At 37.8% G+C, this 24,409-nt stretch overlaps 1 protein-coding gene across 1 annotated transcript in view; it reads right to left on the reverse strand.

Moving 5' to 3' along the window:
- Window positions 1-24,409, reverse strand: part of CNTNAP5 (contactin associated protein like 5) — a 587,467-nt gene that overhangs the window by 310,520 nt on the left and 252,538 nt on the right. Inside the window, exons 8-10 of the mRNA XM_023532684.1 lie at window positions 19,227-19,491; window positions 3,252-3,401; window positions 326-497 (exon numbers count right to left, since the gene is read on the reverse strand). Coding sequence (XP_023388452.1) covers window positions 326-497; window positions 3,252-3,401; window positions 19,227-19,491 — 587 coding nt within the window. The remainder of the gene's footprint in view (window positions 1-325; window positions 498-3,251; window positions 3,402-19,226; window positions 19,492-24,409) is intronic.

The following is a 24,409-nucleotide window of genomic DNA, read 5'->3' on the forward strand; positions in this document are numbered from 1 at the left end:
TGATTTCTCTCTTTTTTGCTTTATTCTTAAGTTCAAAGTAATCAAATGGTGTTTATGCACAAAATTTTAATCCTTTCACAAATTTATAGTTTGATTTAATTTGCATATCCCATTTCCTGCAAGTCAACGTGAAGAGAGACTCAACTAATTTAAACCATTTTTCTCTGGGTCTGAAATCCTTTCAGAAATATTTTCCATTAGACAACTCAATTATGTCTAATGTGGCTAATGTCAGTGGATTTGAATTTTGCTTAAAGAAACTCATATTCAGAACAGTGAGACTGGAAAGGGGGTGGGAGAACAGACGAGAAGAGACAATAATTACCTGTCTTTGATGCTACACAGATCAATGTGTAAATCACTAAAATTCCCCAGGGAACCTTGCTGAACTGAAATGAGGTCCTTGGGCTGGTTATCAATAAAGATGAGCCTCATGCAGCCTTGGAAAGCCTTAATGGGATTTAAGCATTGGGAAGCGGTGAGATTGTCAGGGCACCCTGTGGGATAGAGAAAAAAATGAAGAAGAATTCTGAAATGATCAGTCATTGCTTTGGCAACCTATCAATGGAAGACCTTGAGGTCTAATTACTGCGCTGCTTTTTCATTCAGAGTGGTGCACATATTTTTGTTGTAAATTCTAGCATTTTCAGAGAGTGGACAGAATGGGTACAAAATAGGTGTACTCAATCACTGTATAAGACATAAAACAAAAGTGTTAAAGGGTATGCAAATGCTATTACATGTATCTTGTTCTTACTTCATTTTTCCTCTCAGTAAGCTATGTGCCATTCTTCCGCATGGTACGCTTCATTCTTCCCAAGGAAGCAACATGTTATAACTGCTTGGAAATGTCAGTTCTGTCTTGAAACACACTTTTAAATGCACAATTCAATTTTGAATTACACTTTCAAAGGAAATTAGGCTTTGGGTAAGGATGACAGCAGAGTAATTATCTGGTTAATTGTTAGCATTAACAGGCTTAGTTCCCGACAAAGGTACGTGTAGAAACGTAACTGGAATTTTAATGCAATGTGCAAACCAAGTCCAGATGCTAAAGGAACTAAGAGTTTAAATGCACATAGTTATGAGGTTGAAATAGCACACATGGAAAGGTAATACCATACCTTTTTAAAGGGTGTTCTTCTAAAAATAATGCACCATATGTATTTAGCATAGCTTATAACCAGGTTATATCTACTTCTCATTGAGGCAGACATTGAGCAACATAGGTATGAGAGCTTGGGCTCTCTATAAACTTCATCTCAATTGTTTTAATAGGTATAGACCATATGGGAATGCAAGCTTGAATACATGGCAATAACCTATAAATAATTGGGAATTATTTCAGCCTTTTCTAATAGATAGTCATTGCTGGGCTTCAGCCCGGCAGCTGGTTAACAGCTCACAGGCACACACATTATAAAATGAAGAGAAATGTTACAGCTTCTAATTGAAGCTGTAGAGAAAATTTATGTAAGTTGGCTATTATTACTCAAACTCATTTTTAACCTTCCTTAAGTTTACAATCTATGTGTTGGGCATTTGTTTAAGCATTGCTCCAATCACAGATAAATCTTCATCTCTGGAGCCCAGTGTCCTTAAGACTCACCTCTAAGGACACTTCTTTGACCAGGGTGGGGGAGGGCATTTTGATTTTGAGGCATTCATAAAAATAAATACAAGATTGCTTTTCTCTCTCTTTTGGAAACATTGCATATGATGCAAAATGACAGTCTGTGAGATATATCTTGGGGCCCTAAGACCTTCCTTCCACAGCCTTTATGCTATATTAGTTGGCATCACTTTGCTGTTGCTAGTGGGCTGTGGAGAACACAGATCCTGGGGTGAATCCTCATTCTACTACTCACAATTCTTTTCATCAGCAAATGCCAGTCTTACTTACTATAAAATGGGGCTATCTCACAAAGTTACTGCATTAATTAAATGAGATAAGACACATAAAACATTTACAGAGAATGGAAGAATTCCCTTATAAGAATTTGTTATCCATGCACACATGGAGAAGATTTGGATTGAAGGACAGACTCCTATCCTGAAGCCCTAAAATCAAACCACAAGTCTACTGTTCCACACTACTTCCGTCTAAGGACACCCCAATATGTATACTGCATCTGTACAAAGTTCCTTTTGTAGTTCAAAGCTTAACCACATGTCGCTGCCCTGAGAGAATTGATTTGTAAATTCTATTAAAGAAACTGCACTTTTAAATTTTAATGGAAGAGAAGAAATCTTCTCTTCCATTTCCATATGGAGAAAGAATTGAAAACTATAGACCAGGTACAGTCCATGCTTATATTTAGACAAGTTGAAGACAATTTGTTCATTCCCTTCTAGGTAGGAAGCCCTGTGCTATACATGTATACCTTGATCTCACTGACCTCTTCTAGCAGTTCTGATTTGTTTTCCCATGGACTAAGTACAGAAGTTTAGGGGCCATACATGTCTTGTCCAAGGTCAGATAGCATTGAGATTAATTACTAATATTTTAATGAAAGAAACACCTTAAAAAACTAAATACAATATATATTCATCTATAAAAATGCAGTAGATGCCTACTCATTTGTTTTTCATCTGTACCAGTTTGACATATTTTCATCTTAGGAATGGTTCTCAAGGTTTGCCCGGCATTGGAGAGGACAGGATCTGTACTGGCTGCACCAAGTGGAACTACAAGCTCATGGACCTTTTAGGTCTTCCTTGTTTTTAGCTGCTCCACTCATGGGCATGGCCTCCAGGAATGTGGGGAAGAAAAGGTTGAGAGATTGAGACAGGAAGCTGCAGAGAAGTGGCCTAGATGGGTGAGTGTGTTGGCTGTTCCTTCCCACCTGGATATTTCCTTTTTTCGGCACTGCTGACTGTTGGTACCTTCTCAAAGTTTTCAGCTGAGTTTCCCCTTTTGAATGTGATCACAGAGCTTGGCAGGACTATAAAAATCTCCTTTGGACACATTATGTAACACCAGCTCTTATAGCTTGAGTTCTCTTTTTTTCCTCAGTACTGACCTAGATAAATTTATATCTGCACAGCTGTGAAAGAGTTTGCTTCTCAATATTTTGGGCTTGGGGGTAGGCGCCTCTGTGTGTGTGTGTGTGTGTGTGTGTGTGTGTGTGTGTGTGTGTGTATTCACAGAATGGTCTAATTGACAAAGAAAGAATCATCAGAGTGAAATAATTGTCCACTGCATTCTTTCTCCCTCCTTTATTTTTAACCTCAATAGTTGGGAAATTTACCTCCAAAGTAGTAGCTATTTCCAGAATAAATCTGTATCCGGGTGGTGTCCTGAGTCGGGGATGCTGCATCATTATCCAGGGTGAGAGTGATGCGGTTCCGTCTAGCGTTGATGCTGACTGAATGCCACAAGCCGTCATTCAAGTTGCTGCCTGAAAAAGAAACAGGAAGAGCAGACATAGGGGTGATTGATTAGGGAAGTTTGGGGACAATAGAGCTCATTTTCCTTGCCTACTGTGGTCCTTGTGTATTCTCAGAATGGTCCCTGCTCATCACTTTGCTTAAAACAAACATCCAGATGCTTCATAAAAGTCATTTTTCTTTCTCTTTTACCATTTACTTCTATTTTTTTTTTCTTGTTTTTAAAGTGGCTGAACAACTTTAGATGTTTGATTTAAAAACAAAAGGGCAAAACACAGATTTGGATGTCTGCTGCAACCCAAGGTAGGTAACATATTAATTACCCTATTGTTGCAATATAAATGCAGAGTAAAAGGCTGATAAGAAAAACCCCTCAGAATGTTCCTGGTGGTTTATCTCTGGGTTGTGAGATTACAGGCAATTTTAGTTTTCTCACATTTTTCCACTACTGGCTTATATCTTTATTTTAGCAAAAAAAATTAACTATTTTTGAAAGCAAAAGTAGAAGAGGAAAGCTAGAGTCCAGTCATGCCAGCGGAGGCAGTCTCCTGTTGGAGAGAGATAACAGATTTGTTCAATTTCAACCTTTTCCTTAACTCCTTATGTGACACTGGCTGAATGACCTGCCTTCACTGATCTCTGGTTTTATCATCTGTATTATCAGAATTTCTAGTCTGTATCATAGTTCATGGGATCAGTTCAGATTAGGCAGGGAAGTGCCTAGGGCAGGTGGGGGCATAGTGGGTGCTTATTAAAAGTTAATTCCCCTCTCCTTTTTTGCCCCAGATGTCTTTGTTGCACACTATACTGCTGGCCTACCTTATTGAGAAATCTATATTGGGAATTGGTCACGTGGGTATAAACTATTTCCTTCAAAAGTTTATCATTTGTGAAGGCTCTTTTAGTGCCTATTAACCAGTCCAATCACAAAGATTTGTCTGTGACAATAGCAGAGAGCCATACATTTCTGTACTCAATAGACATATATTCTATTCTGCTATGTGTTCAGTTGTCTTCCTTTTTATTGCCTCAGTTTCCTCACATGCAAAATGGGGACAATGATTATACTTACAGGCTATTGGAAGAATTACACCAGCTAACACAGCAGAGTATGTAGAACAGTTCATGTCACATCATAAGTAGACAATATTTGCTAAAACAAATGGACAGAACAGTAACTAAAGATGGTACCCACACTAGGGTGTATGGGCATTAATATCACGAGGTCTCTATCCTGGGGTAGGCTATAGTTAAGTGGAAGAGACATATGTAAAGTGGATTAAAATTCTGTTCTTTGTGTATTTCAGGCTAGTGGGATAGACAGTGAAGCAGGCAAACAACAACACTTGTAATTCTGGGAGGAACAGTAAATGTGGAGGGTAGAGAAGACAGAAGGCCTAATTCATTCCATATGAGGATCCTGAAAAGCTTCACAGAAGAAATGGTGACAGTTTAGGAAAGTTTTGAAAAATGAGCAAGAGTTTTTAACTCCAAGAACAAGAGTTCCAGGAGATAGAGAACCTGTACAAAGAAGCAAAGGTTTGCGGTGAGAAACAGGAGCGACTAGGAAGGCAGGTGAGAAGAGGATCCACTTACCCAGGGGAAAAGGCTGACTAAGGAAGAGATATCAATGATGACCTTTGACACATGATTCTGGAGGGCACTTTACCCAGGTCAACTGTATCAGAATCTCTGGGGATGGGGCTCTAGGCATTTGCATTTTCAGAAAGCTCCCTGTTCAGCCAGGAATGAAAATCAGTGCTTTAGAATATGGAAGTCTTTGAGGTGACTTTAGCATGGGAATGACCCAGCTGGAGGAACATATTCAGACTGGAGGCAGAGGCAGATGTTGGGAGCTGGGAGGGGACAAGGCTGAAAGCGGAACCAGTGGGGCCTACTGCTTGTACAACTCCAGTAGACAGAATGATAAGGGTCTCAGACCAATGACTACAGTGAAAATAGACAGTAAGTAATGTATTAAGAGCTATTTCTAGAGGTAAAAGAGATCAGACTTGTTAGAGCCTCCTGGAACAGTTTCTGAGAAAACAGCTGGGAAGAATGCATTCAAAATCGAAGCAGATGTTTGCAGGGCTCCTCAGAAGTTCATGTGCCCCTGAGCCTTGGGAAGGCTGGAGGCACTGCCCAGGTGGAACAGAGCATCAGGATGTGGCCCAGATGCATGGCACTGGGCAGCAATGCCCTATCTGCTCAGAACAACCCAGACGGAAGGGTGCCCCTTGCATTTGCAGCTAGCTCCCTTTCAGTCAGTCTCCCCTGTATCCCTGGACATCTGCTTGGGGTGGAGGAGAGAACCCGGAAAGGAAGCTGCTCAGAGCGGCTGCCCTATCTTCTCCCAAAGGCCAGAGTCTGGGTTTTTACCACAGGGATTCTAATAAGATAGAGGCTCTGTCAGGTGTTTCCTAGTGATGGACATTTCAAGAACAATTGGAGAATATAGCCAGCTGCAGGTCTTCACTTCTTTTACTTTCTTTAGCATAGTACATTAAATACATCTGCATAACATATGACACTGACTACATTTGAAGGCTGACTATAGACTGAGCTGGGAGTCACTAGAATTCAACATATAGGGTGTAAATAGTCCTTAAGGTGGATATCAGGTACCACAGAGAAGAAAGTCACACAGAGGCCACAGGGTGTATCCTATCTAATTAGATATGCTCTCTCTAGTTATTTTACAGATGAACATGGCCTGAGAGAAGAGTTCTCAGCATGAGTGGGCAGGGCCAGAGCATTAGCTAGTCTTCTGAATCTCTTCCCCTCTCACATCACTATCCATATTTCTGTCCTTAAAATCATCAATTAATGAGGGGTTCCCTTGTTGTCTGTTTTTTTCTTTTTGATCTGCTTTTCCATCTGATTTGATATCTTTTGCTCTTTTCTTGCATTGTGCCTAATCCCTGCAGGAGAGCCTGTGTGAATTTTCGCTCTTTAGGGGAGAATTACTAGAACAGTAGTTCTTGATATTGACCACATAGAGGGATCACCTGGGAGCTTTTGAAAAGACAGGCCTGGGCCCCACATCAGGATAATTAAAGCAGATTGCTGGGCTAATCCCAGGCCTACGGCGTTTCAAGCGTCCCTAGAGATTAAATTGTGCAGTCTGGGGCGAGAACTACTCCATTAGAGATTTCAGAAGAAGGAAAGAGGCTAGGAGAAATAAGACTAGTTTAGAGGAGGTGACCTGGGAATAAATCCCAAGGCAAAGAAAGTGGTATATTTCCTCTGAAAACCTGCTTTCTACTCAATTCTGCTAATCCATCCAAAATAATACCCCTAGAGGTTCTTAAAGGTTTAGTTTTCAAGAACATTCTTTTGAAGATACAGTTTTAAGTGCTATTAAATATTCAAAAAATAGGGGAAATCAATTTTATCAGTTTGCTTTTCTCCCAAAACTTCCCTCAGATAAATAACTCTGAAAAAACAAAAAAACAAGTTTTCAATGTAGAGAACAGGAAAACAATACTGTGAAGTCCAAAACACCTTGATGGGGCAAAGCCCCTGAGGGATAGAAGAACAGGCTATTTAGGGCTACTTTGTAGTGCTAAGCACTTACAAGATTTAGGAGGCATAAAAGGTGGGACTTGGATTCTAGAAAGATTGTTGGATGATGACAACCATAAAACTTCTGAACTTTAAATTGATGTCAAATAATATCTGTCATCTCCTATCTCCCAGACTGGCAAAGAATAAAAACAAGTTATTCTCAATATTAGTGGACATCAGCAGGAAATTTTATACATTTCTGGTGATAGCGTAAGTTTGTACATTCTTTCTGGAAGGCAATATACCACTAAGTTTCAAAACTCTAAAAGTGCCATAGATCATTTTTCATGAATTTTATTCTGAAGAATTAATTCTAAAATAGTAACAGAGCTATACCCAAGATTTATGGTGACAAGGTCATTACATTATTATTTATAATAGCAAAATATCACAACTACTAGTATTTCCAATAATAGTAGATTGGATAAATCAAATATGGTATATTTAATACCATGGGATATAATATAGTCATTAAAAATCATAATGTCCAAGTCATTAAAAATCATTATATCCTAATAAGTGAAAGACTCTGGGTAAATAGTATATGTAGCATTGTTCGCATTTTGTTAAAAATTGCTAGAAAGAGAAAATACTGGAGTGACATTGAATGATAGAATCACAGATTTTTTTTTCCTTATACAGAGTACTGGAATTTTCAGTTTCTAAAAATATACTTCTATAGTTTCTAAAAATATACTTTTATATTTTTTTAAAGTATAAAAATATACTTTATAGGAAAAGTTTTCATTCTTTTCTACTTGCTCTCATTGCTTAAAGTAGCTGCTCCCAGAACCCAGAATCTGTCCAAAGGCATTTGTATCAAGGTCCCTTACAGAGTTGGTTAAAGAAATAGGCTGCTCTGTGCTTGCTTAGGAATCAAACCCAGGCTTTAAAAAAAAAGACAGTTTTTCTCATTGCAACTGAACTTACAAATGATCTTTTGAAACACAGCCCAATTGTAAAAATAGCTAATAATACACGCTACGGGTATTGAATATCTACAGTGTGCCAGGCACTTTAAATATATAATTCCCAATTCTCACAATCGCCCTGTAGGCCGAGTTTTATTGTCCTCATGTTATAGAGCTACAACAGAAAGGTGGAGAGGCTGCTCAGGGTTATTCGGTTACTCCAAGGCAGAGCCAGAATTCTACAGAGGTGTAGGGCACCCAGGCTGAACTCCTCTCCACACATCTAAAGCCAACACCGCCTGCCTCCAGGAATCACTTTGATGTGCAATTACCTCTACAAAGTTCTATTTTCTGCTGTTGAATTCAACTTTGCTTTAATTAATTAATATTTTCAAACTGCTTTATTGAGTTAAAATTCACGTAGCATACATCTGTGCAATTTAATGCACAATTTTTGATTTTTAGTATATTCACAAAGTTAGGCAACCATTAACACAATTAATTTTAAAACATTTTATAACCCCCAAAAGAAATGCAGTAATATGTAGCTATCATCCCCCTACCTCCAGCTCTAGTCAACCAATAATCTACTTTTTGCCTCCATAGATTTGCCTATTCTGGGCACTTTATATAAATGAAACTACACATATGTTCCCTTTTAGGACTGGTTTCTTTTGCTTAGCATAATGTTTTTAGAGTTCACTCATGTTATAGCTTATGTCAGTATATTTTTATGGCTGAATGATATTCCACTGTATGGATACGTCACATTCATTTATCCATTCACCAGCTAATGGGCATTTAAGTTGTTTCCACTTTGGAGTTATAATAAACAATGCTGCTATGAAAATTTGTGTACACATTTCTACCTTAATCGTTTAACGAACTACTACAGGGCTTCCAAAGTGGCTGTACCAGCTTACATTCTCACAGGGCAACTTCCCTTTTGACAACACTGAATTCAAACTTCGGTCTTATCCTTTTGAGAACCTTGTAGATTGTATGAAGAATTCGAATGTGATTCAAATTTTGCTTCTCAGAATGTCTACTTGGGTCAGACATTAGAATTCTAGCTAATTGTTATTACTTCGATTTTCTTTTTCTAGGTAAATTATATTATTGAGCATTTGTCTTTTTTATACTTTTTGTAATGAGACCTTCACAACAAATTACAGTTTATATTTGATGAGACAGATTCAGAGCAGCTAAGTAATATTCCAAAGCCCTAGACTTTCTCATAGGAGTAAACTTTTCCCATTAAAGCAGAGTTTTTCAACACTGGCTCTGAATCTTTTGGAAAGGAGAATTCTTTTTTGGTGGTGGGATGTCCTGTAGTATGCGTCTTGGGTAGAATGTTTAGCAGTGTCCTTGACTCACTAGTAACAGATGCTAGTAAGAGATCCCCACCAGACATTACCAAATATCCTCTGGATGGGGTGCAGGGTAATGAGAGGTTGAGGTAGATGGGAATGGAAAACTTCCTTTGGTTGAGAACCATTGGGTTAAAGAAATAAATTTTAGGTTTCTGAGCCTTGGTGCCTCTCTCTCGCTCTCTCTCTCTTTCTCTCTCCCATTCTCATTCAAATTTGTAACAGATATTTTCATTTCAACCTTCATCTTACTTCAGTGTCTCTCTTTACAGGTTGAAGACAGAGCCTTTGGAACAAAGTGGCTATCTCAGGATCTTTAACATCAGTCATTATACCACATGTGGACTTGCAAAGCTATAGCCCAGGCCAGATCAGAGTCCCTGAAGGCTTCACTTCCAACCCTGGAAATCACTGGAAACAATTTCCTTGATGTTTTTATTCACTCATTATCTCTGGATCAAGGTCTGCCACTTATAATTTCTAATAATTTAGACAAATTTCTTAATCTCTTTACACCTGCTTCCTCATCTGTAAAATAGAGATAGAATTGCCTGGCTCGATTTGGAAGTTTCAAGGCTTTATCTTCTCCAGAAAACCCAGTTCAGCTGTTTTTCGATATCTTGTCATATCTACCTACCTCTACTTCATAGTTCAAAGGCAGTTTCAATTTTTGAGAGAACAAAGTGGGGTTATATGAATAATTGAATTAGGCAGTCTTAATATGTCTATCGCATTATAAAAGAGCATATCACAATTATTAGTACCATTATGCTACAGCTTAGATCCTGAGTTCTGTATTTCTTGGATACCATTTGTCCATCAATTTTAAAATTTTATTAACTCTTCCCTACATACATTAGCTTGAATGCACACATTTCTTAAATTCTCTTTTCAACATTTATTCTATTCCTTATCATTGAAGCTGCAAATTTTTGTGACAGCCTCCCTCTTTTCCCAGCCTCTGATCTCTTTCTTATATAGGACAGCTTGTTAGATTGAGCTATCTAAAGAGCAAAGTTATTGTTGACCTTGTATCAAATATCTCTCCAGTGAGCCATGGAGCTCTAAAAAATGAAACTTACACTGCTTATCCTGACAGTCTATGCTTTCTGTAATCAAGTCTCTACCCGTACTCACAACCTTGTTTCCCAATATTCCTACACAAATCCACTACTCTAGTGAGGCTAATGTGTTTATTACTCTTTAAGTGAATGCTCTGAACTAATTACTGCTTCCACTCCCAGGCTCTAGCCACCTTATGTTGTTTTCTTAGTTCTTCCATTATCCAAATTCCTCTCCAATCCTCCAATGCCCAGGTTTTCTTCTAGTGTTTCCTTTTTTAAACTATAGGGACAGTCACCATCACCTATCACTGTAAAGGGCATATAAAAAGTACTGAATGCTTGAATGAATAAATTAATAAATCAGGAAATTATCGAAGCAGACTTTCCTTGACCAGACCAGTACATAGTGATTCTTTCTTCAAAGTTCATGTAACATCTGCTGCTTGATCTATTCGTTTAGTTAATATTATTTACTGCCTTGAAATATTAATTAACAATTCATTTTTGCAAGTTTCATCTCTCCAATAAGATTATAAATTCCTGGGGGTCTGAATCTGAGTCATGTTTTGGTGTCCTGCCCCTGGCATCGACAGGGCACATTTTGCCATCTCCAAATGTTCATTGATTAATTGAGCATCAGACCAGCTGAATTCCATTACCAAGTATCATCAACAGAGCCCTCTCTGGAGCATGGACCATAAATCACAGATAAACCTTTCCAAGTTGTTAAATCTCGGCTCACATGTCAAGGTAACCCAGATTCTCAAAGCCTTTGTTCAGCATATGAGAGGAAAACAGCTGGGTTTGCCATCCACTAGAGTTAGACAGGAAAGGAGACATGTTTTTGTCGATGGTAAAGGTGTTGTTTCCCTAGTACAGATTTGAATGCTCAGCTGAAACGTCTACATTATAAAAATGAAGCTTGACTCCAAAGACAGACAATTCTCTGTCACCTTCAGGATACAGCCAAAGCTCAGTGTCTCTGACCAAAATGCTGCAGCATTTTTGGTCTGTCCTCCTTTTTCTCTGTGACTCCAACATCCTAAGCCACCTGTCTCTTATGCCTCTAGAGCTCCTCCTATTTCTTTTCTTTAATTGAAGCATCTTTTCTGTCCATCTTTGGCCAAATTCTATTTATTCTTAAAAATCAAGCTGCATTGTTCCTGCCCCTAGGAAGACTTCCTTTTCTCACTCAGTCTAGTGTCTCTCCTCTAAGCTACCTCAATATACTGAGCATGTGTCTTATTGCATTATAAATGCCCCAGTGTATCAACTCTCCCAACAGTGCCTGTGAGATCCTAGAGGGCAGAGCCTCCATTCTTAGGTTTGAGAATACCATGAGCAGAGGAGACACTTCAACAACTGCCTGAATTAAATGGAGGTAAAGTGAATTATATGATAGAATTGTTGAAGTGGAAAATATGAAAGAGTAAAGGCAGTAATAGCAGATTTGACTATTAGATTATTCTGCTATAATAATAAAAATCTAGCTTCTTCAGTTCCTCTTTTGAGTAAGGGGTAAAGAAGAAAAGTAACTTAAGAAGTAATATGCTTCATTCAACGTTACTTAGACCTAAAAAAGCTAAAAATGCCCAAGAAATCATTACTTTGGTAAATACTCTGAACCTTTGCTTAATATCTTAAAGTTCAGGCAATTGCATTTCTCAGTTTCCCATACAATAAATGCCTCATTATATATTTTTTTCTTCTGAAACTCAAAATATGTGCTCATCTAGATGGTTTGCTGTGGTAGTCATGGCCTCATGACTTTTTTTTTTTTTTGCCATTGCTAATAGGATATTCTCATTAACATTACCTTAGCTGAAGCATAGAGACGTTAATGACAACTTAATTGAAGCAGAGCATGAAGTTATGTTTACTTGATGTGCAGATGGTGGCTACATACAAACAACTTATAAGAAAAAGGGAAATATTTGGGGGAGCATCTATGTTAATTGTAGGGCTGTGGCCTACAACCATCTGGTCACAAGTATTAATAAAGGTATGCACTTCTGTTCTTCACGATGCAGCTCTCCTAGCTTTCCCCCTACCTCTGGCAGCTCCACTGGTCTTTAATTAGAACCTCCCCTTAATACAGTTCATTCCTTGGTTTGACACATTCTGCAGCATATAATCATTATAATATTAATATTTGTTTAAAATTACTATGAATTATTTTTTCACTGTTAAAATTATATCTTGTAGAAATATCTTGGAGGTCAATTCTACTAGTTAATTCATTTAGATAGTTGCTTAGACATGTGGCAAATAGTTTTTGAAGACCTATTATAAGCAAGGTACTATATTATGCCTTGGGCAAATAGTGGTTAGGAAGACAGACAATGTTCTTTTCCCATGGATCTGCACATTCGAATTGTAAGAGGAGCATTGAACAACCAATTATATAGACAGATAATTAATATACATTGTCATGAGATGAATTGTGCTAACCCCCCAGTTTATATGCTGACGTCCTAACCCCAGTACCTAGAAATATATCTGTGTTTGGAGATAAGACCTTTAAAGAGGTAATTAAGGTAAAACGAGATCATATGACTGGCTCATATCCAATATGATTGGTGTTCTCACAAGAAGAAGATATTAGGATGCAGATGGGCACAGAGGGAAGACCAGGTGAAGACACGAGGAGAAGACAGCCATTTACAAGCCAAGCGAGAAGCCCTTAGAATAAATCAACCCTACCAACCCCTTGATCTTGGAATTCTAGCCTCAAAAACTGTAAGAAAATAAATTTCTAAGTCACCTAATATGTAGTATTTTGTTATGGTATTCTTAGTGAATTAACACATACATATAAACACATAATTAGTGCCAATACTGCAAAGGAAAAGAGCTAGAAGATAACAGGGTATCAGACCTACTACAGGAATGTTTCCTGAGAAAATATCAACTGAGATAAATACTAAAAGATAAGTAGGATGGTATTGCCCACAGTTCTAGGATGACTTATTTAATTTAAACACAATATTAAATAACTACTAAATAAATATCATTTTTGGCTGCTAATCAAGGTCACGTTGCTAGAATTTCATCACATCTTCAGCTAAGAAAAAGATGAGTCAGTCAAAGCAGTCTAAGTATAGAAAATTAATGACTAATTAGAATGGATTGCTTAATTGATATTTTTGGAATGCCTTCTAACTCTTACTATTCAAGAAACCATAATAATATCAAGAAATTAATAATTTGGTTAAGAAAATAGGATGAACACTATTGCTTATACCTAAGGACTAAATGAGATGAGCTGAGATGGCCTCTTCAATAAGTCATTTGCCTCAACTGAAAACTTTTCATGGCATCTTGTTGATACTTGGATCTTTGCTAGTTGTGTTTCCCTTTGCCCAAGAATTCTGGTTTATTTTATTTTATTTTTTATTTTATTTTATTTTTGCCTGGTGATTGGCTTTCATCTTCTTATATTTATTAACTGTGCCCAGCTACTGGGTAAGAAGTATCTGTCTGGAAACTTCCTCCTTTGTCTTCTGGTTCCATTCAGTTGTGCTGAGACTTATTTTTCAGTCCTGAAAATTCCACTCTGGGGTTGATACCTCTAGTGACATCAAAGCAGTATATTGTGAAGCTGAAAAGCTCTGAATAGAATATTCTCTAATGAAAAATCCAAAGTGATTTTTTTGCCGTTTGGTCTTACTGTGCTTATTCTACTTCCTGCAGTGAAATAAACACATAAAAACCCTCATCTTTGAGAAAGCTTCTCCCATATTCAAGACCCTTATCATGTATCTGTCTTGTTTTCTCTCCACAGAAATAGCTCCAATACATATTAATGTAGTTTAAATGCCTTACATATTCCGATAATCCCCTTACCAATACACACACACACACACACACACACACACACACACACACACAGAGAGCATTCTACCGTGATTTAAAGGTTACTGAAGAAAGAAAAAGCAGATTTGAACCTTTGACACCTGTATGGATCACTGAGTGTCATATACATAATCCTTCTGGGACATCCAAGCATCTCATTCACAAAATTCATTATCTGAAAGAGGCCAAATCCACCTTTCTTATTCCATAAAATGCACCACAATGTTGAGAGTTGAGAAACATGACCTCTGGCAGAGGGCATGGCCCTGAAGACCCCTAGTCAAGGCCATTTACCTCATTCGCAAAAGAAAACTCTTGAGTTGATGATTTATTTGAAGATGATAAGCGACTGGATTGGCCTACTGTTTTTCTTCAAGAACTCATATAAATGTCTAGAAGAGACTTTAGCAATTCTAAACCAACTCTTTCTTTTAGCAAAAAAAGGAAAATGCAATTTAATAGAACAAAACTTATTCACATTCTCCATACAGAGCATAGCTAGGCTGCAATCCTAAATCCTGAAGCCTGAGTTCAAGTCTTTGCCCAGACTTGCTTTTCAGTGGGGAGCTGAGATTTTGAGAAGTGCTATAGTAGAAAAATCAGACTTCAAGTTTTAATGACTAAACTTCCCAGAACTCTTTCGCCTTTTCTCATTCCCCAGCATTCTCCCATCAGAAAAATCAAACAAACATTGAAATATCAGATCACTTTCAAAATGATTATAATGGTGCCAGCTTTTTCTTTAGGTTACTTAATGTTTCACACAAAATTAAAAACATTCTCCAAAGAAATGAACCAGGTGGTTACCTTAACTTTTATACAATTTCCTGTTTTCTTAGAAATGCAGGTTGGTTTGAACAATGGCAGTCTCCATTCTAATTACCTTTAAGAGTCTTTAAAACAGCAGTCGTTTTCTTCATTAAAATATAGAACATGTCTGTTGTTCAATGAATAAATGTGGACTTGAGAGATAGAGTGGTCCCCATGACTCATGCTACCTCAGGAGAAGTGCTACATAATTGAGGTTTGTGATGCATAAAATAAGAAAACAACGTGTTTGTTCGTTTGTTGAAGATTTGCCTAAGGGTTGTTCTGATTCCTCAAAGAAGAAATGGCAAGGCTCACCATGCAGCAGGATTCCTTAAAGGCATTCTCCTGCTCTTGTGCAGTCCCCAGATTTCCATGTGGTGTTGGCAAAGGGGTGACCAGAATGGGAAAGGCTGTGCAACACAGGGAAAAGTCTTGAGAAGCAGATAGACTATTAGCAGTACTTTGTGTCATTTAGTATCCTGAAAGCTTAGATGATAATCTTACTAATAGGCACCGAGCATTCAAAAAGGTCTGAAAAAAGTATGATGTCACATATACTCAAAGAATGTTGGCGTGTGTGTGTGTGTCTGTGTGCATGTGTGTGTGTTGATCTATAGATATGTATGATTTACTTTGTAATATTACATAGACAACCTTAGCTAAAGTAGACCACAAGTCTGTAAAGACAATGGATTTACCATCTTGTGTTGATCCTACTTACCTCAAGAATCTGCCAATAACTGAACCACCAAGTAAAATGTTTTGGGAAAACCCAAGTTTAGATTGTAAATAGCTTATTTTTCTTAATAGCCTACTTTACATTTGTCTGCAGATCTTTCTTCTAAAGCATAATTTATTTATATTTGAATTATGTAAACAACTGACAATTAAAAAAAAAAAAGCATGAATGCAAGTGGCAGCAAGATACAATGTAAACATCATGAACTTGGGAATCCAAAGGGGAGGACTGAGGTTGAACATCATCCTAGTCCTTTCAACTTAATTTCTGATTCTCAGATTTCTTTTATTCATTTTGGCAAAATAATAGCCACTTCATAAGTTTTATGCTTTTATTTTTTCTTCAGTATTTTATGACAGATTCTACTCTCATATCACTTCCAGCAAAATGGTGCCTTCGACTTTTCCTCATAGCTACATATATAAGACTTTCGAGAAAAATGATGACAAAAATAGAAAATAAAAATAAAAGGGAAGGATCATACTGCTGTCCTTCATCTTCCAGAAACTTTATTACCTAGGACGACTAAAGTCAGATGCCTTCTATTTTGACGATGCATTTAGTTTGCGCTTATCTCCCTGATCGCCAATGCAAGAAGCCCAAAATAATCCCTTGTCTGAAAAGCTATGCACACTGCACTAAGCTCTGGAAACAAGAATGGATGAGCCAGGCATTGGTATCTTGCCTGTCTACAGGGACTATCTTTTTATCTTTTTGACCTAGTAAGTTAGAAACACCTAAACTAGTCTGAAATAAATCTTGAAATATTTGGATTCTCTGTCCTGTTAATAAAATGTGGTGCTATTTTCTGTTTTCCATGATGTACCATGGATCAACGTTCACCTCCTCAAAAATTATTGGTCCAATGGTGATTACTTTCTAGTTTCTTATTTGGGATTCTTTTTTCATCTGTTATAAAACCAATATGATACTTGGGAAACAAGTTTCCTCAGCAATGTAAGGGAGAGAAAAATGTTTTTGTTTGTTTGATTTTTTGTTTGTTTTCCTATCTTTCTCCTCCTCCCACCAGGTAGAAAAAATCTCAGCAGACACAAAAGCTTGATCCATTTTAAAGAAACATGAAAGGAGTTAAAATTTTCCAAAACTGAGTAAGGGACCAAGCAAGAGACTTCTGAGACAGATTTCAGGAACTCAGCACATTTTTAAAAACTCCTTTATTTTATTTTTTTTTTATTTTTTGAAAGACAGGTGTGATATAACTGATGTCTTTTTCCTCCATCTGTAGCTGAGTAATATGGCAGCTTTTACCAGCCACTCTCTCCCTCATAAACATATTTTAATGGGCTGACATGTGCTTAATAATATAGGCAGCACCTAGATGCTTTAGAGCAAAGTGCCACCAGAGCTTGCACTATATTAAAACTGCATTTTTGACCCGAGGCCTACAAGTCCCTGTACTCAAACATTTCACTCATTACATAGAAATAGCCCAGTGTCAGCTTACATTTTTCTTCTTCAAATGAGGATTGAAGTTTAACTTTTATAACTCTGCACATGAAAAATATTATGTTTCTAAGTTATTAACTTACCTCCGTTAAAGGAAATCTTATAAATTTTATAGAAGTCCTGTGGCTGCACGAATTCACTCAGCTTTTATGACTCTATGGAGTGAGGCCTTTTCTACCTATAGGTCTTGAGTCAATACAGAAGGAAAAAGTTCTGAATAGCTTCTCAAAACTGTGCTAAGGATTTTAGATTCACTATCTCATTTAATCCCCATTACTGCCTTGTGATGTAAGAATTTATTTTTATCTCATATGATAGGTAGACTTTAAGATGGTCCCTGATGATCGAAGGCTTCTAATGTCACATCCTTGTATAATTCCCTTGGCTTAGGCAAGGGCTAGACTTATTTTTAATGAATAGAATATGGCAGAGACTGTGTTTTTTGTCTCAATGCCCTGTGGATCACTCACTCTGGGGTAAAAGTGCTGTCATTTCATGAGGCAGCCTTCTAGGAGGCCATAGGAATAAGCGTGGAAGTGAGTCTTCTTGAGGTGTGCCAAGAGCATCATGAGTGAGCTTGGAAGCACACTTACCCCCAGTTGAACCTTGAGATAATGGTATCCAGCCAGAGTCACCCAGCCAAAGATGTCTCTGGATTCCTAACCCTTAGAAACTGAGACATTATAAATGGTTACAAGTAAAAAAAAAAAAAATGGTGTAATTCATTACATAGCTATAAATAATTAATATAATTTCTTTTACATATGAAAGTTAAGAAGCTTATTCAGGTGACAGAACAGTAAGAAGAGGTACTTTTTGAACTTGTTTATCTGACTCCCAGACCTAGTCTTTTCTGCTATTCGAAGGAGTTTGATGAGCCTTTTTTTTCACTTATTGTTATATGAGGCTCTCACATAGTCAACCTGATCTTGACTATTAAGTAATGTTCTTTACTATTTAACTTAATTTTATTTAATTTATTTCAATAATAAAATTCACAGTCCAGTGGAGGAAGAAAGACATTTATATTAAATAAAAATGTAATGTAGTGTAATCCAGGATGGATATTGGCTCAAGGTGCACAGAGGCGGGGGGGCATTTGATTCACACTACATTCAGAGAGGCTGATCAAAGCATTTGTTGACCCAGCGGAATGGCTTAGCTTCAATCTAATGGTTGGCACATGGTCTGATCTCAGTAAGTACTTGTCAATTAAGTCAACACACTGCCCCTGGAAAGATGTAAGACATTAGTACGATACAAATGAAGAAGGCTAGGGAAAGGTCCACTATTCTGTGTCAAAGAAACAGCAAAACCAGACTGAAGAACAAAACTTTTTCACAGATCTGTTTTATATCACTACATGTTAGAATCTATACTATATTGGTATAAAGTAAGTGCTTTCCAAATCTCAGTTATTTGAGGACATTTTTTTTAAGTTTTGCCATTCTCAGATGTCATACGTAGTAATATTTACTTAATATATTAAAATATATATAATTAAAATATTTTTAAAGACTAACCAATTTTTTTACTTGAAATAGAATTTGATGACTGTGAAAAGTCTGATGGTGGTATTGTATACAGGGAAACTATAGACTCTGAAGTCAGACAAATTCTGGATGAAACTGCAGTTCCACCACTTACTACTATGTGATTTAGCCTCCATGACTCTTCATTTTTTCATCTACAAAATAGAAAATAATACCTTCCTTGAATGAGCAAGGTGAAGATTCCATATAACATATGCCATGTCTGTAGAGACCTAGCAAAGTACTCTGTGTATGGTCTATAATATGCTCAATAGTATTAGACAGGAATTCTTATTCCCACTGCTCAGATGAAACTGCTAAGGGACAAGGAAATTAAATAATTTGCCAACGCTTACATAGCTAAATTGTTTGCCTTTTCAGATTGAGAGTAAATTTGTGAATACTGCCAAATTCATCTGCCATCCCTGAGAGATGGATTCTATTATGTTTTAGTCAGAATCTCAAACATTCATTGACTTGGTTGAACTAGAAACCGACCTAGAGGTTGTGAGACAAGGTACCTGTGAGGATTTCAGCTGTCCGTTCTGTCGTTTTCTGAATCAGGAGTCTCAGGGTCCCGCCCTCTAGGCTCAGCAGCAGAGTCCCCGAGCCCTCAGACAGCTCTGTGGACAGAAGCAGACCATCCTTGTTCCATGTTCGAAACTGGAAACCCACTGAGAGCCCATCAATTTGGGGGGTGCCAGGCAGCAGCAAATAACTGCTGCTGGAGTTGACAAATGTGATGGGAACAATTTGTGGTTCGGAGCAGGAAAAAGTGACATTGCCCTGGAAAACAATAAAAATCAAACATATAAAAGCCATTTTTTATTCTGCAATCTGACAGCTGATATAAACAACCATCCGGAGCTGACCTTAATTTCAGGATCATTCCACATTCAACTGCAAAATCTTAGAGGAAAAAATGTGTCAGCTTTGTTCAGATATACTGGCGAGATTGTTTTCCATTCCTGTATTAAGGATCCTAATGCTGTCTGAAAAGAAGGCCATCAAAGACCAGTGTGGGGTGGGAGTGGCCTGGAACACATCAATATTTTTAAGGGAATCAGATATGAAAATAATTGCATTCATTCATCAAATAAATATGTACTGTTTAAGTCAACTATGCACCAAGCACTGGGATAACTTTTGAAGATATTTATCTATTTATCTACCTATCTATCTGTCTGTCTGTCTATCTATCTATCTATCTATCTATCTATCTATCTATCTATCTATCTATCTATCTATTACAATGTGGAATGTGCTACAAGCCAGATAGACACTAGCTCCAAGGGGAATGCTAAAAGAAATAACTATATAAGCAAAGATTTCACAAGGGAGGCAATGCCTTCCTGGAAGTAAGTGTGGAAGGAGAGAAATGAGTGTGCCCAGCTAGCTTTTTCAGCAAATGGCATGGTGCACGCAAAGGTTTGGAGAAATTAGCAAAATAACACCTCTGGGGAATTACAGGGAACTTGTCATTTCTGAACATTAAGTTGGGCAGGCAAGGCCAGGGATCATGAGGCAGAGTTTAAAAGCCCTTTTATGCTTGCTAAAGTTATAATTCAAACTTAGAAGCAGTAAAGTGGCATTGGACAGGTTTTTAATTCATTAAACTTTTTTTGTTTGTTTGTTTTTTGGTTTTGGATTTTTTTTTTAGTAACAGAGGGGGTTTAAGGGTGGATGAGAGGACTAGAGGTGGGGAATATTAAGAATGCATAGACTAGAGCCAGAAAGAAGAAGAAGACGGTTATTTTTCCATAAATGAGGAGAAACTAGTCCAAGTGTATCTGAAGATGACTAGAGTGACCGTCTATAACAGAAAGTTCCAGGAAAATAAAGACCTATGTACATGTGCCAACTGAGCTTTGCTCTGGAGTCATTTTTCTTAGATGAGTGAAGAGAAAGCCTGGGGTGTCTGTAAGTTGTAAATAGGTGTTATATTATTAAAGCCATTTGGAATTTTTATCTCAAACCCCATAACCAACCATATGCTATCATTAATCACTTTTAGACTCCAAACTGATTTCTACAACAATGTAGCAAGCTTATTCAGGTAAGCATAACACATTATTCTCACCTAAATAGTCATAGACACATCAAGTTCCATGTAAATATTTCCTTCCAGGCCACTGAATAACTGCCTTTTTATAAACCCATAGCCCATGCCATTTATGCAAAATAGACAAGAATTTCCAAAAGGAGAGCACCCTTGCTTGACCAGCTGCCTGAATTCAACTCTCTATTGAAGTGGCTAAGTAGGAGGATTAGATACCTAGTACAGCTCTGAGATCCAGAGAAGGTTAATTGCTCAGCTCCAAACACCTCGTAGTCTGGAAAAACCTTCCTAGATCTCAGCCATGTTTGTTTATGGTTGCTTGCATTTCTGAAAACAAGTAGTCTTCAAACAAACTTCTAGTGCATTCTTAATGATTCTCTCATCAAGCACACTGCTATGAGCATATTCTTGCATTAATCTGTTCCAGTTGCTTAGATGTTTTCTTCTCTTCGGGCTAGATCCCTAGAAGGTAATTCATGTGTCAAAGGGTAAAGCTCCTGCTATCTATCAAAAAATTGCCCACAGTTTATACTGCCCCACTGTGCCTGGCAGGAGGTTAAGCACTGACATACATATCTCATGTACTCTGCACAATAACACCACATATACTTAAAGAATGTACAAACTGGTCTTAGAGAAGGTAAGTAATTTAACAAAAGTCATATCCCTGGAAATTTGGGGTCCAGAGGAACTGAGATTCTCCCCGCATTTTATCAGTTCACTCACATCTGACAAGACTCACTCCATTCCACTGAATGTCTAATGGGCCTCAGGTGGTTGTGAAACAAGCAAGGGAAAATCCCTTGAAGGACATGCATGGGACACTCTAGTTTCCCTGGCTAGATTCTGGTGGCGAGAACTCCAAATAAGTGCCTGATGGATTCTCACTGGTTAAGGTTAAGGCTGCATGTGGTGATCACCGCTTTGTTCAACTAGAAACGGGGTAACTTTAAAATGTATCAGGATAGATACTCTGTCTTTAGACAGTTTCTCTAGTCCTCTGGGGTTTTTATGTTATACATATAAATGTAATTCTGGTCCTTTGCACTCTATCGTCATTAAATGTACACTTTGACTGTAATTGGTACAAAGTGTGCCATGACACGGGGTCCAACCTCCAAAACAAATCAACCCATCTGGCCCTGTAGATGAGCTTGAAAGGAAGTCAGTATCACTGCCACAGGTCCCTTTTTCCTCTATATATCTTGCAAGACCTATAGGGTCTTTTGCTGTCCAAAACCAAAGATCACTCTATATTGAATATAATAAATCCTTGATGTCTGATGCATTTCTCCTGACAACATCATCATGTCCAGATTGAATAGTGACCCTCACTGTCTAACTGAGGCTGCTGGTCAAGACTCTAGTGAGGCCTCCCCAAAGCAACAACTGCCACACATTGCTGGTACCCCTAACTGGGACCTCTCTTTGTCCATAAGGTGCCAGTTCTTAGTGCCTTGTGCTTTCATGCACATACATCCACCACCTTCCCCAAAAGGTGAGGTACCCAGAAGTGCTAGCCCAAAGATAAAGATAGCTTTCTTGGAGCCTCCCAAACAGTGTTCATTTTCTTTCAGTGGGATCCTTTATTACATTTTCTCTGTACCCCTCAAAACACAGAAGTTCCTTCCCTAACTTTCTCAGACAAAACTATTTGATTTCTATGGTTTAACTACAGAACATTGAAACCCTAAGTATATGTTTATAGATCATCTCAGAGAGACTGCCCATATCTATGTAAAAATACTTCTTGTAACATATACAAGAGCTGACATGGTCTTCTATCTGACTCATGAAGTCTGGTGGCTTCCTAAGGACAGCCAGATGTTTGAAACATAAGATCCAAGTTTGTGTCAGTGGAGGAAGCAAACCCTTTTCATTGATTCATTCTCCCCAAGGAGGTGCTCCTTTCAAATAGCAGAGAGAAACCCCTATTTCAACGATTACTACGAAGGAGCAATACACAGGGTCATAAACAACAACAACAAAAAAAACCTGTCCCAATCTGGAGGGTTAGAAAAGGCTTCCTTAAGAAGGTGATATTGAAACTGAGATTTACAGAATAGCAGAATTAGTTCATTGGAGAGTGAAGAGAAGTGTTTTCTGAGCAGAAAGAGCAATAATTGCTAGGCCTCGTACAGAAGGTGTGGGGCATATTTAAGTATCTGACAAAAGATCAGTTGACTGTAGTCCAGAAACCAGCACAACGGCAGGCAAGATGAAATGCAAAGGACAAAAAGGGAGGCAATCATGTAATCCTTTTTACCATGTTGAGGTACTGGAACTTGATCCCATGATAAAAAAAAAAAAAAAAGAAAGGACATGTACTAATATTGTGCTTCAGATGCATTTCTCAGTGGGGAGTAGAGAGTGTACTGTGTGCAGAATAGAGTGGCCAAGGGCCAGCTTCAGGCAGCTATTGCAGTCCAGTAGACTAGAGCAGTTAAGGGCTTGTTGAAGGCTCTGTCTAGAATGGCAAAGAAAAGAGGGAGACAAGTAAACCGATATTTTGGAGGTAAAATTGATAGGGGTTGCTGTGTAGAGACAAGGGGAGGGAAGATCAGGCATGGCTCCCACTCTCCTCTGTTTGCACAAGGAACTTCTATTAGGAAACGGTAGAGATGGTCCTTGCCGCTGATTGATTGTCACCTGCTTTGGCTGGTATCCATCCCCCACTAGAGTATGAAGACACACTGAGAGCAAACAGAAGTCCTTAAGCTCACTCATCCTATCAATTTATAGAGGTTCTATGGTAACCTGTCCCTTAAAAATACTATCTGCCACTGTACCCATCCTCACACTCCCTTCCTCTAAGGCTAAATGGTCCTTCCTCCTAGCCCATATCTGAGGCCTTTCCAAACTGCATTCATCCCCAAGGTAGCTATGTTTTCCATTAGCTTTCAGTGGTTTGTGTTACTGTATCATTTATTCATTTATCATATTTTTTGTACTGCCTTATAATAATTATATACTCTTCAATACTTGTATAGATCTTATACAATAATACATTTGTAATTGAGTATAGAGAATCTTCCTTTGAATTCTGAGAAGGAAGTAGAATTGTTCAATTTAGGTAGAACTGGATTCTTATCACAATTATTTACTGAGTAAACCATATTATCTGATGCCTATTTTTCGCTGCTACAGTTGGAAGGCTAATGATAGGTTGTGTTAGGATCAAAAGAGAACAAGTATCGGACCAGTTATTTTTCTATTTTCCCAGGTCTGCCACTTTTGGGGGTTGACCTGAGATGAGTCATTTCTAGAGACTTAGATTCCTCTTTTGTAACCTGAGGCTATTTAACTGGATAGTTCTAAGGTTCCCATGAATTCCTTTCAATCTTTGGGGCATTGAGACTAAACACTCACATGCTTATCATTTATCTCCTCTCCAGAGGGTGGATAGGCATCTTCTGAATCATTCCTATTGTTGGCATGAGAATAGTAACCAAATATTTACATTTTAAAAGACCTTTCTTTAGAATATTTCAAGGGAATAAAAAGGAAACCTTGGCCTTTTTGATACCAATTTCTTTCTTACTGCAAGAAATAGAGCCAGAGTTTCCATAGACAATACTATGAAAAAAACGATAAGTAAACAGAAGATGATATTGTTTCATATTTTTCAAAAAGAAGTTTAATTTG

This window comes from Pteropus vampyrus, unplaced genomic scaffold, assembly GCF_000151845.1.
Source record: "Pteropus vampyrus isolate Shadow unplaced genomic scaffold, Pvam_2.0 Scaffold87, whole genome shotgun sequence".
NCBI lineage: Eukaryota > Metazoa > Chordata > Mammalia > Chiroptera > Pteropodidae > Pteropus > Pteropus vampyrus.